Genomic DNA, 19,229 nt, shown 5'->3' on the forward strand with positions numbered 1-19,229 from the left:
CAGATATTGTGTCCCATTTTGGTGTCCATTGTTGGAAAAGAAGGTTGATGAAAGTTCTGGAAAGAGTTCAAAGAAGAGCTGTGAGAAATTGTTTTGAGGCTTAGAATAAGAAATCAAAGTACTTATTTAAATCTTAGCCAAACTGTAATTTGATCCTGCTCTATATACTAAAAATACACAGTGAAAGCGTTTTGGATAATAGATAAAAGGGATCTAATAAAATAGATTACAGTAAGATCCAGTGAACTGAAGCTAAAGCTCAACAAATTCAGACTGGAATTAAGCCACTGCATTTGAACAAAGAGCACTAACTTTTGGAACAACTACTTGTAGTCCAGTAGAGATATTCTACCACAAGAAATCTTTAAAGCCAAATTTATGCATGTTTTTCAAAGATATTCCCAAGCTCAAAACAGAAGTTCCATAATGCATGGTGTACAAACTACTGGGCAACATTCTTTGATCTGTGCTGTGCAGGAGGTCAGTCTAGATGATCATAGTATTCCCCCGTCTTTAATCTACTGAGGTGCATTATGACAAGCTTAACATATATTTACATGTTTCCATTTAATTAATAGAACATAACAGACTGCATTTATAGAAAAACAACTCAACTGTTTCTAGATACTACTGTACCTTTAATTTATTAGCTTTTGTTAAAAGCATGTAACAATCTAGAGGATATAAAGTATAACTTACAAAAATATAAATCTTGGTTATTTTATTTTTAGTATTTCAACATATTACTATATAGGATGTGTTATTCAGAGAATATGTTTAACAACCTGAAATTATCCAGCAAACCAAAACTGTGGGATATTACATGTCTTTCGTAGAGCAAATTATATATTAGGGAAGGTAACCAAAAATGGCTATATTAACATACTGTTTATATGAAAGCTTATGCAGTGCACTATACTTGCATCCTGAAGAAAATATACATTTTAAGCCCTTTATTACAGCATTTTTTTAGTATAAATATGCAGATTAAGAGTATGAGTGTTTTAAACAAAAAGATTTGATTTGTGTACAAAAGTTATACACTAAAATAAGCCTGCCTTTGCAAGTTCACTTCCCATCTTCCCGTTTAACTGAAGAGATAAAAGAAAAATGGCATATAAAAACAAATTTTAGTCCTTCAATTATGGAAAACTTTACACTTCAATTTCTTGCTAAACACCAGGTGTCCTAGCTAGGTGGGTTATGAAGATATTTATAAAAATATTGAGTTCCTGGAAGAAGAATATGAAAGACAAATTATGACAGTAAGAGGTATCCTTCCAGATGAGCATGTGTATCCTTTTAGTCTCTCTGTGTGCTTTCTGTAGAGGAATTATAAGCTTGCATTCATTCATCAGAGCAAGTGGATTCATTTCCCATTCACAATTTTCCCAGTGTAGTCAGGCAGGATGCACAGGTCTCATTAAAGATGTGTTTGCATCAACTTATCGGCAGGCACAGGTTTCAACTGACATATTGGGATATACCTTTAAAACAACGTTTTTGTTCTCATCTAAGAACAGGACACTGAGTGAGCTCATTTTGTCAGGAACGCAGCAGGGTTCCGGGATGCCAGGAATGATCCCCACTGCTTTTACAATGCTCTGGATTGTAGCATGATTTGATGGCCGGACAATCTGGAACAGAGAAGGAGATAGTTATTGCTTCATTTACAAGCAGTCACTTTCTCAGATGAACTTGGAAAGTTACAACAATAATGGGTTTTGTTTCTCAAAAAAAGTGAATGTATGTGGTTGAGTCGCAGGGCCATGCAGCATAGTCAGTCCCTCACACTTCCAGGTCTCCTGCACAGGTTGTATCCAACAGAAATTTTGTGTTTCTTATGCTGCCCTCATAAATACCAGAGGGGGGCACTGGTGGCACAGCCAGCAGTCAGCAGCCTGAAGAAAGAATGTCCCTGACTATACATACTAGATGCTGGAGGCAGGCATGAAGGAGAAAAGGTCTAAGGTCAGGCACACTTCTCAGTCATAAGATGACATCTTTTGTTTTCTTAACCTCTTGTATGACTTGGAAAATTGGCAGTTGTCAGTATTTCCAAAATAACTATCCGTATGTTGTTTCAGTAGTATTTCTCCTCGTGTTCGCTAACCTGGAATTAGTTCTTTTGTTCGTGGAGTAATTACTCTCTTTTGAAAAAGCAGAGGGCTCCAGGAGTACTGTCCACAGGGAAAAGCTAGTCTAGAATGGTCAACCTGAAAGAGCCTTTCTGATCATAACCTCCTGATAAACAAGTACTTCACATCTGCAGTTTTTATCTGCTTCTCTTTGCGTTCCTCACCGCCCCCCCAGGCTAGCCTTGAAGTGAGGAAAGAAAACAAAAGGCTGGAAGGGCAGAAGAAGTATAAAGCGAAGTTTCACAGCCGTCTCACATCTATATACCGTTCAGAATACCAAGCCACAATTTTATTTCTACTTCTGATTTTTGGATGCAGTAAACAACACAAGGAAAGAGGAGGCAACTAGTAGGCATAACAGCAGAGAGAATAAGAAAAGAAAAAATTAAAGTTATGTAAATAGTATACAGTTTTACTGTTTAGTAGCTAGATGTAACTTTTTTTTTGGTAAGTTTTATTCACAAGCTATGCATGACCTGTGTAGTCTGAGCAACTTAATAGTACTAAACAGTTTTCGCCCCTTCTGTTGCTTGAGGTACATACAGTCAAGCACAGGTGGTGTTTACTGGTGACATAATGACTATTTCCCTGTCATTGTCTCAGCAGAGCATGGAATGCATGTACTTCAGTTACCTGAGGCAATAGTATGGCATGCAACCCACCACTGAGGCTGAAGCTTCAGTGACTCTTATTCAGTTGTCATGCTTGAATACTGTTCCTGCAAATGAGTACAGTAACAGTAGTAAAATCATATCATAGATGGCAAATTACACCTGTGGGTCAACAAAAAGGGATTTTGCTTACCTTCATGTGGAAGCAGACACTTATTATCCTCTATAGCTTCTCTGTTTCTCAAATAATAGAGTATAGGCAAAACATGATTTTTCATTTCAACATGAGAAGCTACGTAATCCACAGGTGTAACACGGGACCTATTTTTTAGGATAATTCAGTTTTGATAAATTTTCTTTAAGTGTAACATATTAGCAAATCAGATCCAAACCTTAATTTCTATTAAGGCTTTCAGATGTTCCTTGACTAAAGTGACTTCATTTGAGCCATTACAAGAAGGATCTGTGAAATCCACCCTTGATCCTTTGGGGTTTCAAGACAGCATCCCAATAGCCAAGTCCCAACAAGTGACCAATCCTGAAAAGTGCTTTTCTATAATTGGCATATGTTGGCATAAATAGCAACAGCTTGCTTTCTCATGCCACCCTTCATCTTTAGATTTCAAAGCTGTTGACAAACAAGCAGTAGTGAATTAGTCTCACAGCTACTATGTGAAGTAGAAATGATCTTCTACCCACATTGGCCATGTCAGCAAATGTGGACAGCAGGAGAGAAACAGAAGTAGCTTTTGTGTATTTAAGCAAGTGCAGAGAACAAGAGCTTCTAGAATCAAGTTCTTACTCTAACCTTTATAAAAAACCTCTTGAAGCTTTTCTAGCACCTTTATTATTTCGTACTGTTATTTGACACAGTCACAGATCCTACTGTGCTACTGAAACAGAATTTGTTCACCCCATGCAATGGATAATCATGATTGCCCTCAGTGCCAGTTACTAACTTACAGGATTCCTGGGTATGAACCTGCAGAAGATCCTACTAGGATCTTCTCCAGCTGTGCAGTCTCTAATATCTGCAAAGAACAAATATATGTGAGAAAAGTCTAGCGTGAGCAGCTGTCTACAAAGACAACAGCACTAATTAGTTTTCTAATGCCTGCAAATGCTAATGCACAAAAAATGCTTATAGAGAAAAATACTTATTACGGACTATTACTTTGTAGAGAATCTGGCTGCCCAAGCTCTACATCCACAGCAGAGCCAAAGAGCACACCCATCCCACATCCAGCCAGGCTCTGAATTTTCCAGCCCCTCTGGAAACCTGGCATGAGTGTTTAATGGTCTTGGGCTAGGCTTCACATTAGCCTTTGTACCGATGTGCTAAAGTGGAAAGCTCAAAATAAGGAGTTGAATGTCCAGTAGTGATGGCTCTGAGGAAGTGCTAATGTTTTAAATGCTGGCTACTAAGTTATATAGAGGCAGCCAGCATCTGCTCTTACTGAACCTCTAGGACAATCCTAGCTCAGAAACATTTTAAACCCCAGAAAATAGAAGGGTGGTGAGGCCGCCAAAAAGCAATTATACAGCAGGTTGGAAATACTTTAAATCCTCCCCTTCTGCCTGGCTTAAACTCCTTTTAGAATCTGTTTTATGATGAATTTGCCCCTCAAAAAAACAGTGCTCCCTGTCTTAATAAGCAACACTTCTTAGCTTTAGGAAAGTTTTGTTTTCAGGTTTGAATTAAATTCTCAAAATGAAACTCATGAACTTACAAGGAAACTCATACACTTACAAGGATGAAATTGTGAGAATTCTAATTGCTGTAGATCAGGGAAAGCATATGTTCCCACCTACTTCCATCACATGTAGGGCTAGCATTTATTTGGCAAATGCAGCAGTGCAGCTAGCCATTATTAACCACATAAGGTAGCCTTTTCCCTCACAGTTCAGTGAATAAGAACTTGAACAGTAAGGCAGGTGAACTTGTTATGGCAAGATTTGAACCAGACATGATTTGTATCTAGATCAAAAATTATAGTTATTATTGTAGATATGCAGAGTGATGTACTGACACTTTAAAAAAAAAATCATATAATGTGATGATTATCAACATGACAGGTATGTAATTCTATCACCACAGTTCTGAAAGAGCACCTTGAAAATAAGTTATCTGTTGTCCATCACAGCTTGACTGTGTAGACCAAGTTTTCATGAATAGCCTTAATCTGACCTTTGACTTTGGAGTACTAAGATCATATGTGTGCTTTCCCGATTTAAGGTATACATGAAAAATCAAAAGCTATTTCTCTGTCCATAATATTTAGCCACTTTTACGCTCTGTCCTGAAGTTTCATTTAGTCATGCTGATGTCTTAGTTATTTCTGTTCATTTGGAAACAGTCATGTAAAAAAGATATAACTGTGAATCTACCTTCTCCCCCCACTCTTAAAAATACAAAGCTAACAAAAAGTGGACTGCTCCCAAATCAAACAAAAGAGTGTGTCAAACTAAAAATCCCCAAATCTATGTATCTGTGACTTAGTTTTAAATTTCCCTGGGGTTTTTTTTTGGCACCAAGGTGCTTGTGCAGACACATTAGTTTATCTAGAAAACAAGTATCAAAATGAGAACTAAAGTATGAGTGGTTTTAATTTACAAGGGAATCTTTATTATATAGCAAGTAATATTTCCAGATAAGACATTGAATAAGTCAGCAATACCAGCTTATTTAACTATTCCAGCTAGAAATGGATCCACTCTCCTTTAGTTCTGTAAACTTTTGTGTCATGCTGCTTTGCTTTCAAGAAGTCAGATGTGATAGGTGCTCCCTTCCCCTCTTTTATTTTTTTTGCTTTTGTATGTATTAATGTTGTATTATACTGTGGGTCTGTGGCAGAGGACCCATATTGCCAGGCTGTGTTTTATTTTGGGTAAATTACATGGCAATTGTGTTGCATAATCTCTTTATACTACCAAAAAAAAAAAAAAAAAAAAAAAAGGTGGAGTTAAATGTGAGCCTGTGCAAGCTCTAATTTTTATCAGACCATGTATTAATTTATGCATACATGGATCAGCATCAGCCAGCCACACAAAAGCCAGTGGTCAGATTTGTACACCCCACCCTGATGTCTGGGTTTCCACCATTCCTAGACTCAAAGTAGGTTGTGTATCTACTCTTCCTGAAATTATACTACTTATTTCACCACAAACACACATCAGTCTCCCTGTACGTAATATAGGGCATATTCCTGTCTCAGAGCTTTGACATTTTCTGCTGTAAAACACTATCCATTATTTATGTGCTGAGTGACCACATGCAAAAATGACAGTAGAATAAGTAATAAGGCCAGTTGTAGGCAGAATTGCAAAATAATTAGTTTCTAAATATGCAGGTTATGCAGTGCTTCAAATCCTCTCCTCTTACTTGAAAGCCTTAAAAAATGCTGGTAACTCTTGTGCTACATAGGATTGCCAAAATTTCTACTTTTTGCTATAGAGTGAGTGGGCCAAACCAGAATTCCATTGGAGAAAGAGTTCATGTTTGCTTCTCTATTAGCAAATTTCACACTGGGTCTACAGGAGGAATTCAGTACAGTAGCTTTAGGGTGTTTAAGATGTTACAGACAGCTATTTGGCATTTCCAGTCACATAAGGTAAATAAACATTTTTGTTCCAGAAGCATTATCTTAATTTTAAGAATTTAGTAAGTTTAAAAAAGCACCAGAGATTTTGACGCACAAGTATCAGCTTAACCAGCATTATTATTTTCAAAGTGACAAGCAGTTTCTTAAAGTTAGAAATACCTCATTGTCACTACTCTGTATTTTTCTCCTAAGGTATAACCAGTGTAGTTCAGAAATACTCTTCAGTACCTTGTTTTATTATTGGCATACAGAACTTTATACTTCTTCTACCACAACAGAGTAGTTTGATGACTCATTTGTTATAATATTTTAATAAGCTGCATAAGTCTTCATGTTATGGTTTCATGATATAAAATGAGAAATTTTAAGATAAACCTGAGACATTTATCTTATTCTTCAGATTACATTTAAAGGTAACTTGAAATCTTTTTGCACTCCAATTAATTAGTCGATGGAAACAATATTACTAAAATTATTTTGGCTGAACAAGACAACAGAACACAGTGAAAAAAGTAAAAATCTAAAGGAAAATGTAACTAACAGTATTTGGATAGGTATAACAGTAAATCAACTGTTTGCAAGCTAATAACAATGAAAAGGCATACTACCTTGGGCATTGGAAATTCACATGCCCCCGCACAGTAGTAGGCATCAAATGATTTGGGAGATATGATCCATTCATTCCAGCCAATATCAGCAAAGTCAACTTTCATGTATCTTTTTGAACAAATCCTTGGCTCATTCCATTGTTTTCGCCTTGCTTTCTTCATTGTCTTCTCATCAAAATTTAGCACCTGAGACTTTGTAAGTATTTCTGTATTTTCTTGCCCTTTTCTCCTTCGGTCTTTGCGTGAGGCTTTAGGTTTCAAGGACTTGTAGGCATTCTCCCATATGTCATGTTTGTTGTATTTATTGTTGTTATAATCTATTTCTGGCAACTCATTGTTCTGAATAGAGCTAGAAAGGTATGTATCCCTCCTCACTCGGGTATCAGTAGAAGCATTAGGGGATAGATTTGGATCCCCATCGTTGGAAGGGAATGGGTCGTAACGCTGTAAGGTGACTGCCACACTGTTAGGTTCAGAGATTGCAAGATCATTGGCATAAACTAGTATATAAGGTAAATGACTGGCAACCTGTTCAGGGAAGCTCTGGTGTTTCTCCCCAGAATCAAGCTCAGCACAGAGAATGGGCTCCCCAGCCTGTTTTGATTCTTTTATGATGTGTGAAATGTCCTTTGCATGCCAAGCCCCTCTCCTTTGCAGAAACATGGTGAAGTTCCCTTTCACTAGTCTGTAGGCAGAATTCTGCTCAATGCTTTGGAAAATGAGGTTGAGCCGCAGGATCGAAGGCAGGTGAAGGAGGCGGCAAGAGGAGTTCTTGGACCGCTTACAAAACACTTCCCGGTGCCGAGGGCGTTTGTCAGCATAGAAGTGAAAAGTAGCAGTAAGGATCATCTCCGAATCCTGCATGGATGTCAGATTGAAGCAGTACAAGGGCTTCTGGGCCAAGAATTCTGCAAGAAAGCAAGGAAAATATGGAGAATTATTTGAGACCAGAAAAGGTAGTCAGACCCTTATTCTTCTATAAGTGGATTAACAAATTTTGCTTTTCACTTACCCACTTCAAATCACTTAGTACAGTGAGCTTATTACTTCAGCTTAAAACTATGGTGAATAAGGGGAGGGAAAAACCTTGACAATATTTAATAGCAATATTAGAGTAACACCAGGAGGGTCCAACACACTGGACATCTTTTGTATACGTGAGAGAAAAATGTCTTCCCAGAGGTTTCCAGTTTCAGACTGCTTTTCATTCCAGGCAAGAGAAGCAATCCTTGCTTCCATTCCATTTCATCTGTAACAAAGCCAAGCTCAGAGAAGCTGTGGTAGAGCAATACCTTACTCTATACTAGCTGAAAACCAGATTTAGAGTTAATATTCAAGCTGGTCTAATCTAAAGCTGGCTGCAAAGATTCCTGAAAGATCTCTGGGTGCTAACTCTGTGGGCAACAGCATATGAAGTTCATAATCCATAAACAGTGCACAAGAGACATTTCACAAGGGAGCTGAAAGTAAATAGTGAAACATATTTTGAAGCCATTACTCTTATGAGCAATCCTCCTTTCCAGTATACATCACGTAGAAGCTTTGTTTAAAGCACTGTGAAACCCTTTTGGTTTCCAAGAGTTGTGTTTTGATCTGCCTGAAGTTAATGACAGCTACTGTTGAATAGGACCTGACTCCTAAAATTCAAACTCCATTTGATACAGCTCCTTTTTAGCTAGTTGAACAATTTGTGTTCCAGTTACATCTCAATGCGCTTCTCAAGGAAGGTGAGCAATTTTGCACTAATAACTGTTTACTGTATGTTTATTTAAATAGTAGAAACCCCTCTTAGAGTCTTCAAATGTAATCCTAGAATCAAAAGACCATACCTTCACAATCTATCGTTGTGAAAAGTTGTCTTTTTTCTTTTTCTAGCTAGTTCAAGAGTATACAGGGAAGTGATGGCAGAACCAAAAAGTTCTGCTGAGCTCAGACTGGTACTTAGAATATATCATGGGACTACAGTGGGTAAGTTTGCAACTTTAGTTAACACAAGTGGACAAACCCTCCATCAGACCTTCTTGACATACCTGGAAATTCTCTGGCAGCAGGGAGAAAAAACAAACAAACACACAACAGCAAAAAGCAACAAACTCAACAGCCAGTCTTCCCGGAAATATTTATGTTTCTTTTGCAATGCACTCTGGATAATAAGCCACAGAAATTTTGACAACAACAGAAAGGCAGTACCATTAATTACCACCTGTCAGAATGTTCTTCCTTTTAAGCACAGTTTCATTTGAAAGATGGAAATTAATAGTGCTACATCTCACTGAATTGGTGCCTGCTGTCTTCCAGTTCATGCTGTATAGAACCATCATTTGGACTAAAACACAGCAGGTTAGGATGTTCACTAATCCTAGGCCCACACAGACCATCTGAAAGTACAAATGTTCAAATATGCAATTTCCACCTACACCATCTGTGTTTTTTTTCCTGATGCAGGGAAGCAGAACAGCCCGTACTGATGCCCACATAACAGTTTCATAGGTGCCAGAGAGGCTAGCAGAAACAATATTCTGGGATGACAACCTACTTGTTTCTGTCAGTGCAGGAGAGGATTGCTATCAGTAAACTTTTAATCGACACTAATCTTATGCACAGGTGCTCATACTATGAATAAACTTCAGAGTTTAGATTCTATTCAAGTCTTTGAAGCACAGACATTTCACAAGGCTACCATCCTATCCTTCAAACCGAGGAAGAGAATAATTGCAATCCTTTAGAACACCAAGCTGTTATTAGTGTTTGCTCCACTCCCTTAATAATCTCTGTGGCTCTGCACTGGACTCTCTCCAGTAGTTCCCTGTGGTTCTTGAACTGAGGGGCCCAGAATTAGACACCATGTTGCAGATGCGGTCTACCCAGGGCAGAGTAGAGGGGAAAGAGAACCTCTCTCAACCTACTAACCACCCTCCTTCTAATACACCCCAGGATGCCATTGGCCTTCCTGGCCACAAGGGCACAGTGCTGGCTCATGGTCATCCTTGCTGTCCACCAGGACCCCCAGGTCCCTTTCCCCTACACTGCTCTCTAGCAGGTTGTTCCACAACTTATACTGGAACCTGGGCTTGCTCCTGCCCAGATGCAAGATTCTACTCTTGCCCTTGTTATATTTCATCAAATTTCTCCCCGCCCAACTCTCCAGCCTGTCCAGGTCTCACTGAATGGCAGCACAGCCTTCTGGTCTGTCAGCTTGGTGTCATCAGCAAACTTGCTGATAGTACACTCTATTCCCTCATCCAAGTCATTGATGAATATATTGAATAGTACTGGTCCCAGTACCAACCCTTGAAGGACTCCACTAGATACAGGCCTCCAACTAGACTCTGCCCCATTGACCACGACACTCTGGCTTCTTTTCTTCAGCCATTTCACAGTCCACCTCACTACCCGATCGTCCAGACCGCACTTCCTCAGTTTAGCAGCAAGGATGCTGTGGGAGACTGTGTCAAATGCTTTACTGAAATCAAGATAGCCCACATCCACTGCTTTGCCATCATATGTCCATCTGGTTATGTCCTCATAAAAGGCTATGAGGTTGGTTAAGTGTGACTTCCTCTTGGTGAAGCCATGTTGACTGGCCTTAGTGACCCTCTTATTCTTGAAAAACCTTGAGATGGCACCTGAATGGAGAAGGAAATGTGGTTACTAGAGATTATTATACATAAACAAAGAAGGTTTTTGTTAAAAACCAAAGCATTTGCACCCCACTGTAGTATTACTCTAGTTTTAACAATTCTGTGAAATCTCTGATTGGAGGTGTCACTGAAATAATGAAAAGATAGAGACATTGGGTTGTGGAAAGCATTTCCTATGGTGGCCCTTCTGCTATGTCTTCAGCTATTGTTTAAATATTCACCATACTACAAGCTTTGCAGGTAACAGGACTTCTCATAATAGAAGAGAATTCACAGAATCACAGATACATCTGTGAAACACATGTTTCAAACGCAAGTGTCCCAGGGTTTCAGATAGGAAAGTAACTTGAAATCATAGCTCAGAGAAAGGGAATTTTAATTCACCTAAATTAAATCTGCATTCTAGAGTGAAGCAAACCTGTCACAATTCTTTGTAGGACATAAGAAATGGTGAATTTGTAGCTACTGAAAAGCCAGAAACCTGGAAGTACAGGCTTTTTAGGAACTGAGGAGACTGGATCATAGTCATATTTATCATATTATGTCAGATCGTTCAGGCTTTTACCAACCTGTCAACCAAGCATTGTTACATTTTCCAGATCTACTCTGAGTTGAACTGTACTAGCTGTATACATTAAAGCTATTAATATTTGTCTGATTTTATGTACCTCTGATCACTGTAGGTGGCTTCAAATTAGGAATACAGGCAAGATGTGTGGAGGATGCACACAAGAGATCAGTAGAGATAAAAAAGGCAAGTGTCCAAGGAAAGAAAATATTAGCCTTTAGCAGGTAATCCACATAGGAGAAGATTGCATTGCAGTAAGTAAAGATTAGCGAACAGATTTACATGGTATTTCTGATAACACATTTGTGAGAAATACGCAGAGAACTTAATTTAAAAATATTTTAAACTGTGAAATTATGTTGAAGAAAGACTCTAGAGGCCAGAATTACAGTTCTGTGGGTAATCTTAATTTACTTTTCTTGCACATTTGCATTATGATATAGTCTTAATTAAATAGCTGCTATTTTCTACTATTCACCACGTCCTTCGCTTTATTTAGCACAGAGGATGGATGATGTTTGCACACTGAGCCTGAGCTGCAAGAGTCAATTTATGGGGAAGTTTCATGGCTTAGGTAGAAGATTTCTGCGATGAAGAATAATTTCCCACCAGTTTCAGCAACCTGGCTGAAGTTGGATAATAACTTAGTATTTCACATTTGGTCACAAACCACTTATGACTTGTCTGTGTAACTAACTTCAGTCAATTGGTGCAGTTTTCTAAAGTTACAAAGTTCCCTGAAAACTGGAAATCACCTAAAGAAAAAAAAAAAAACAAACAAAACAAAACAAAAGAAAACTTGGGAGATTAGTTCATAGACTCTCAGCTCCTTATCAGAGAAATAATGAACTCTTGTGACCAAATGTAGGGGTGAGCTGAGAGGAGGTGAACAGAGGTTTGTGAAGCACTCTTCCTGAGGTGAGAAGTACTGCTAGAGAAACAGGAAAAGGTTGTATTTGGAACATATGCAAATAGCACGTGCATATATATAGCAAGTGCCTCACATTGAATATGGAGTAATATTACATATTCAATAACACAGTCAACACCGTCTGTACCCTGTAAGGGGTATGTAGGATGGCGATACAATTGTGTAGTTAAAAATAGATCAATAATGCATATGACAAAGGGACAAACCAAGTTTGGACTGACATTTTGCACCTCTGGAGCCCTCATCTTGGCAACTGTAACTAACACTGATGTTTGAGTGTCCCCTAACAAACAGCTTTAAGCTACACCATAGGAACAGAAGATTTGAGATTTTCTGAAAGGTACCTGTTTAAACAAGTAGTAGGTCCATTTCTTGGGATAATGAAAATAAAATCATTATACATGTAGTCTGTTTATCTCAATATGATCATAATTATAATCCATATTCTATAAAGAAGAGATGTCCCATGTCTTGTTTTAAGAACAAGCCTGTTTCTTCTTTCAGAAGAAAACACTAGAATTTCTTGGAGGAGATAAAGGAAATCATACTGCCAGATAAGATTCTTCTCCCCTCCCTCATCTAGTGTCATTCTAGGGTTCATTTCAGACTGTTCATCATTAGGTTAATGAGTTACTAAGAAATAAAATTTATTGTCATAACAGAGGAATGTTGCAGAGGAGCTTCTGCTGTCATGACACATTGCTGGGGAGACATGGGAACCAGTAGAAAAAGTACACAGATGGGAGTTTTGGACACACCTGTGCCTAACTTCCATTGCATGAAAGGATGAGTTGTAAGCATCTCTGCCTTGATTTTGTGATCTGACAGATGAGCAAAGTAATACCAGTTTGTAATTGTTCATTACAGTCTGTGGGTAGAAAACGCTGCTATTTAAGTGTTTTAAACCAGAATCTAAAACCACTTAGGTACAAGTAACTTGTTCAGCAGATTAACTGAAAAATTAAGAAAAAGAATATAGTGCAATCCTTGCATTCTTCCCAACTCGCTCTTAGGGTCCAGGACCTTGGTTTGCAGCCAGTACCAGCTGCTCACTTCACAGGAAAATACGAGTGATAGTAGGATGTCACAGAATAACCATCAACAGTGGAAGTTCCTTCCTAATGCTTGTTAGTGAGCAGGTGCTAGTTAATATCTAGAGGATGGTGATTTATTTCTCTCCCAAATGCCTACAATTACTGCCCATCCTAACTCCTTGATTTCTAGACGTTTTCATTAACAACTTAGCTTTCCATGGGACCTCCTCCTTCAATATACTTACTTTTAAATGTTACATTTGACCTAGGATAGAAATGAAGTTGGGGTGCACCAGAGAATATAAGTTATTGTGCAGTAATATAGTAACCATTCCCTAAAACACTGTGTGCTGCCTTGGATTCTACACGTTAAGTGTAGGAGAAATAGACTGAAACTTGCAAAAGCAAATTTTGAATTTGTCTATCAGATGTGCCTATAAAAAATGAGTATTTCTGGCAATGTAACAAAAATTATAGAAACAGATATAATTCTTATTTTATCAGCGAAGATCCTAGTTGTAGTCTCTAAGAGTTAACTGAAAAAGGAAGACATTTTCCAGAAAAGGTATTTTGGGCTTCCTTGGCCCAGGGTAACAAATTTAGAGTGTCAACTACACAAGACTTTTCCTTCTTATTTTGAAGTAAGACCGGGACTATGAAAGTGTCGTTTTAACAGAGTGTGTGTGCTCTTCCACCCTCATAATTAAGCCAAGTAAAAGTGGAGAGAGGGAGGTCAGACATCTGTCTACTCAGGTTTAGGCAGCGCGATGAATTTAAGATCCCGAGCAGTTCTGGGCAGGCCTGTAGGCGGCACTCTTCCCGACAGGAACGTGTGAGCCTGCGAGAGTAGCCGGAGAGGACCTGCGGCTGGAGCACCCGCTACTAAGCTGTATCTCTGGAAAGATAGTTAGACTCAGTGCGATGTGCGCTGGGAATAGCGCTTCTTTTGTGGTGTTTTGCATCCGCAGCAACAGAGGCTTTCTGAAGGGATGTACCTTGTCGCAGATCCTCTCGGGGAAGGGTACGGAGCCGGCGGAGGTGGAAAGCCTCCCGCAGAGCGGAGACACCGTGTCCATATAGTTAGCAAGGTCCTCCCAGGATTCACCCAGCGTGACACCCTCCGCAGTTACTGACAACCTCGGCGCAAACCCGTCACTTTAAAAAAAGAGAGGAGCGAGGGGGCTCCGGCGGTGTCCGCCGTGCACGGTCCATCTTACCTGGCTTGGCTTTGAAGCTGCGGACCGTGTTACCGTCGCCGGGCCGGCTGCCTTCTCGGTTGTACTTCTCGTAGAGCTTAAGCATGTGGACAGTCACCATGTCTTGAGCGATACTGCCCAGCGTAGGGGGCGGCGGGGAGCCCCCACGGGGGTCTCGACCAGGGGAGGATGAGTCCCGGGCGGCCGGCGGCTGGACGGGGCAGGCAGGCTGGCTGCTGGCGCCCTCCCCCGTAGGCGAGCGGCAGCCTCCATGGCCCAGGGCCCAGAACAGGAGGCAGCAGGTCAGGCGGCCGGCCATCGGGGGGATGCTGCTGGACGGCCGGGCGCGGAGCCGCTCGGTGGCTGCCTGCGTTTGGGACTCCCGGTTGGCCCTGCCGCACCGGGGCGAGGGGGCGGTGGGGCCAGGGAGGGAGGAGGGAAGGTGGGGGCGGCACCCCCCCGCCGCCGCTGATGCCGCCTCCGCAGGGCCAATCCCGGGGCCGGGGGTGAGGAGCTGCGGGTACGAGGGGAACTCGCGGGAGGGAACGCTGCATTCCTTCAACGTGGGGCTTCCCCGCTCCTTAAAGCGTAGCGGGGAAAAAGATCTAAATGAATTGGTGCACAGCCGCTGATTGGAGACACATGTCACCGCTGCCGCTGTGGCAGCGAGCGCTGCGGCAGGACGGCACCTTGGCTGCCTGTGCCAGAGAGGGGGGAGCTTTAAAATGGTTTCTGAAAGATAGAAGCAAATAGATCACCAGCGGGCAGGCTGGCGGTGGGAAAAGACGGGAAGGCGAGTGGATGGCATGAACTGCATGAGAAGAGCCTGCACATGCGTGCAGAAAGAAGTGGAAGGGTCCTTTCTATTTCGATTGGCAGAGCTGACAGTGCTGCCTTGGAAAGGCAACGCTGTAAATAGGGTTTGTTTCAGGAATCCCGGAGAAAAGAGAAGTCCTCTGTGGGTCCACACTCTGGAAGACCCAGTGTGAAGTGGCCAAGAGTGCAACAAGGGTCACTGATAATTCCAAGCAGTAAGGGTTAAAGGGGCTGTGCATGGGTAAACTTTCGTCATTGGACTGTTTCTATGTGTGATCTGAAAGAGGAGAATACTGGCGTGAATTTCTGAAGGATTTACATGGCTTAGGTCTGAGGGGGTTGATTTAAAAGTGAATGGTGCATGTTGCACTTATTCATCATGTGATACAGGTAGTTCTGAATTACAGTTTATAGTCACCCAGCGGGTATAAATGCTGCTATAATGAATAGCAGTTTTAAAGACAACCTATAAGGAGAATGGTATATTTTAAGGAAATTTGTTCATTCTGCCTCGTTTTTTAAAGCTTGTCCTCCAGTAGCCAAGACAGTTACTTTTCTTGGAGAGTATACAATGCAATAATTGAAAACTTGTTGGAAAAAGGTACTGTTGCTGTGTATAACACAACTCTTTTGTGATTTTCTAACCTTGGGGTGTCAAATCTGAGCAGATACTATTGAAAACCTCTGAACCACGAGTTTGTAGGTTTTGGATCATGGCAAGGAAAGGTTTGATTCATTTTTAAAATTAGCACCAGGCCACATTGCTCTGTGCCCCATGAATGTATGAAATGAAAAATTTGCCAATACGAATTTGCCCAAATGTACTTTGCTAAAGTATCAAACCTCCTATTAATTAATCTTTCCTTCTGAAAAAGCCAAACCATCCTTTAATGCCTTTTTTTTTTGTTTTGTTTTGTTTCTTCTCCATGGTAGCGTGCTCATGACCTCCACTGGGGGTGTGAGTGAACCTTTTGTTGTTTGTGGTTTTTGTCTGTACTGTTTCTATACAATCAAGGTCCTGTGAAAAGGAGGAAGAGGCAGCAGGAGGTAGGAACAAGCTGGGCTATTTTGGACCGATGTCCCATTAAAATGTTCTCTCTCTCCTTAACTCACTTCAAACTCCTATTCAGTCATACACTTTGTATCAGTCTTTAACCTGCACTAAAACCTGTAGGACACTGATACTTTGACACTGTTGGGAAAGAATTAAAGAATCAACCAGGGATGGCTAATATTTCTTGCCTTATTTTATTGCAGAACAGCAGGAATTCAGTCTTTAAAGCTCTGGTACGTTGACTCTTTTATGTAGCTGAGATGATGAAATAAAAATGTGTTTGGTAAAGGAATTCAAATTAGCACTGGGTCACATAATTCCCCTGTTCTGAATATGGCAAATCAATGGCATGTCTAAGGCATCTAGAAGCAAGAGCTATGCAATTTCTGCTCATGCAGAATAATATTCCTAGCGTGGAAATTTCTGCTAATTAAAGCTCTTGCCAAGTAGAGTCTTTTTTTTTTTTTTTTTCCTTCCTCTTAAATAGCTCAAGTCAAAGCTTTGCAAGTCAGGACTTGGAGAAAGTCTCCCTATGGTTAGAGCGATGCATTTAAGATTTTACACTGCAGATCTAAGCTTCCTACTAAAATCATGGTGTTATACTGTTATACACCCTTAATAACAGCTCATTATGGAAAACCCACCACCACACACAAACAAACAAACCAACCCCAACAAAAAGCAAACCAAATCAAACACCAGACCCAATACAAAATAATCTTTACTTATGGAATTAGAGACATCTATACAAAGGAACTCTCGTGACCTGTGCTTGTGTTTTGTTGCAGAATATAATATAGGAAATATGTAAGAGGGGATATGGGGCATCAGGAGGAGTACATCTTCTTTTTGTTCTGTGGTAAAAGAACTTATGAACTCCCTTTAGGGTTATTTCTAGCTATATTAAAACAATTTTGCCTAACTCTTTATTTTTCATAGTAAAGTCAGTAGCAGGGACAGTGAAGGTTAAAACTCCAGGGAAGTTAATGAAACATAAATTATTACTGAGGTTGGGCTCCAGTCCAAATTTCTGGTTACTACTTATTGTAGGACATCTCATTCATTTTTCATTCACAAAAATATCTTTGCTATGTACAATGCTACACAGTTAGCTACAACCCTACAAGAGCATTCTTTAAGTATATAACTTATTAATTAAAAATTAATTGAATGAAATGTAGTGGACTGCATGTTCTCATGGAAACTGATGCCAGAACTCTAAAAACCCCTTTCACATTCCATCCAAAATCACATGGTGTGACAAGAATGATATATGATCAGTAAAAAAGGCTTTTGTATTTTGTTCAGTTTTTCTGAACAATAGTGAAATTATCTTAACACCCAAAAAAGAACAAAGAGGCACAGTGGTGTTTAGGTTTTACAGCAAGCAGAATGATCAGAGCTGATCCAGAGCCCTGGAGCCCTCTTAATGTTGAGAGGAGAGTTTGGGCATATCAGGCAGCACCTATTGTTGGCAGGGAAAGCTTTGCCACTTGAGAAGCTGTGCTAGCTGTTGCAGTCCATCCCATCAGTTCAAGAACTAGCTCTCACCTTGGAGATCCATTCTGGATCCACACTCTCTCATATTGCAGTCTATGGCAAGAATAGCCCTCCTCCCTGACAGACTCCCTGTCCTTCGTCTTTAGTGACAAAATATTGTTTCGTCTGTCTTACTAGGAAGCAAGAATAGCCTCTATGCACATCCTACCACACTATCACTGGTACATAATTACAGAAAGTAAGGAACTAGGGACCAAGATGCGCAGACTCCATTCAGTTTAGCATAATGTGTCCCACCCTACTGTAAATGCCTAAAACTGTTCATATGGTCTGTACTCTAGGGGTGCCTGTTGTTTTTCATTGGTTATAAAAGAAGTCTATGTCAGCTAGCTGAGATGTATACAAGATGAATTTCACTCTAAAGGGGTGGCAGTGTAAGGTAGAGAGCACCTTCCTCTTTTATTAGTTTCACTGGCATATGGTGGCACATGGACTATTCAGCCTCAGGATTAGTGTTCTGCAAGACTGTGTTTAACTTTAGTTTCTCTTGACGCAATTTGCATGCAACAGGTATTGGCATATTAATCCCTTATCCTCATCGGTGCTGAAAATGTCATGAGTTTCCATCGCTTGTCCAGTTTTATGTCACTGAGAGTTCAGGACTTATTCTTCCATATTTGAAGACTTTCAGAACATGTTTATGACAGATCTGACTATTTGGAGCCAGAGACCTGTGTTTCTACCTTGAGGTTCACCATTTATGCTTCTAATAAGGATGGCACAGACAATTATCAGACAAGCATCTCCTATTTTGTTGTCACAGAGGAGCTGCCAGCCTCTACTGGAGGATTTTCTCCACGACTAGGTTATTAAGTGCAAAATTGTCACCTGGTATTAGCAGAAGCAGTAATTCTGTGATGTTACTAGGCACTGGTCTAAAAGGAAGAAAAGGAAGACCATGTAAGGAGCACTTGAAATTTTTTTCAAAGACCCATTCGCAACCAGATAGAGTTATTGAGGAAGAAAAAGGCTTGATATTTTTTCCCATTAAGAAAGGTAAGCAAACTTTTCCAGTGGAAATTCCAGTGGCAACTTATAACATTGAAAACCTGGTTTATCCAGGTTAGTAATGCTGCCTTGGAACTCACCTGAACTGCGGTAGCTCCTGTCGTGGTTTAAGAAATGCCTCCTTATTGTGAGAGAATACATCACGAGTGCCTAGGTGTTGCTCTTCCTGTGATACTTACACTTTTCTTCTGTGGGAGAGGCAAGCTACAGACCATGCAGGAGAATGGTCTTGCACAAAGCAATCAAGCCACTCCAATCGTGGCTGAAGAAAAAGTAGACAGCTTTAGGGAGGAAAGAGAGGGGTTAAATCCAATTTCCTGCTCAAAAGCAATTTTAAGGAAATATTTCAAGCAGCCCTAGGCACTTGTCTTTAAGTTCCAGCCAGCAACCTATAGAGCTTTGAATTCCCTGTTCTTTTACTCAGTTTGTTTCCTAGTCAGCAGAGACTCTTACCTAGGCCAG

General features: G+C 40.3%; 1 protein-coding gene across 2 annotated transcripts; it reads right to left on the reverse strand.

Annotated features, from left to right (window-relative positions):
• Positions 1-615: 615 nt before the first annotated feature.
• On the reverse strand, positions 616-14,924 carry GDF10 (growth differentiation factor 10). 2 transcript variants are annotated; one of them, XM_065067352.1, is made up of 4 exons: positions 14,351-14,780; positions 6,960-7,867; positions 3,713-3,780; positions 616-1,637 (listed from the first exon to the last, which is right to left on the reverse strand). In XM_065067352.1, exons 1-4 carry the CDS (start codon positions 14,646-14,648, stop codon positions 1,595-1,597), a joined length of 1,317 nt encoding a protein of 438 aa, XP_064923424.1. In that variant the 5' UTR covers positions 14,649-14,780; the 3' UTR covers positions 616-1,594. The 2 variants fall into 2 exon arrangements, with proteins under 2 accessions (XP_064923424.1, XP_021139907.2); XM_021284232.2 differs by lacking the exon at positions 3,713-3,780 and having other exon boundaries at positions 14,351-14,924.
• Positions 14,925-19,229: the final 4,305 nt, after the last annotated feature.

Source organism: Columba livia, chromosome 6, assembly GCF_036013475.1.
Source record: "Columba livia isolate bColLiv1 breed racing homer chromosome 6, bColLiv1.pat.W.v2, whole genome shotgun sequence".
NCBI lineage: Eukaryota > Metazoa > Chordata > Aves > Columbiformes > Columbidae > Columba > Columba livia.

Coding starts and splice junctions, on each gene's coding strand:
- GDF10 (XM_021284232.2), bottom strand. CDS start 14,648: ATGGCCGGCCGCCTGACCTGCTGCCTCCTGTTCTGGGCCCTGGGCCAT. Junction 7,868..14,350: donor CAGCTTCAAAGCCAAGCCAG/GTAAGATGGACC, acceptor GCTTTCTTGCAG/AATTCTTGGCCCAGAAGCCC. Junction 1,638..6,959: donor GTGAATTTCCAATGCCCAAG/GTAGTATGCCTT, acceptor TCTCTGTTCCAG/ATTGTCCGGCCATCAAATCA.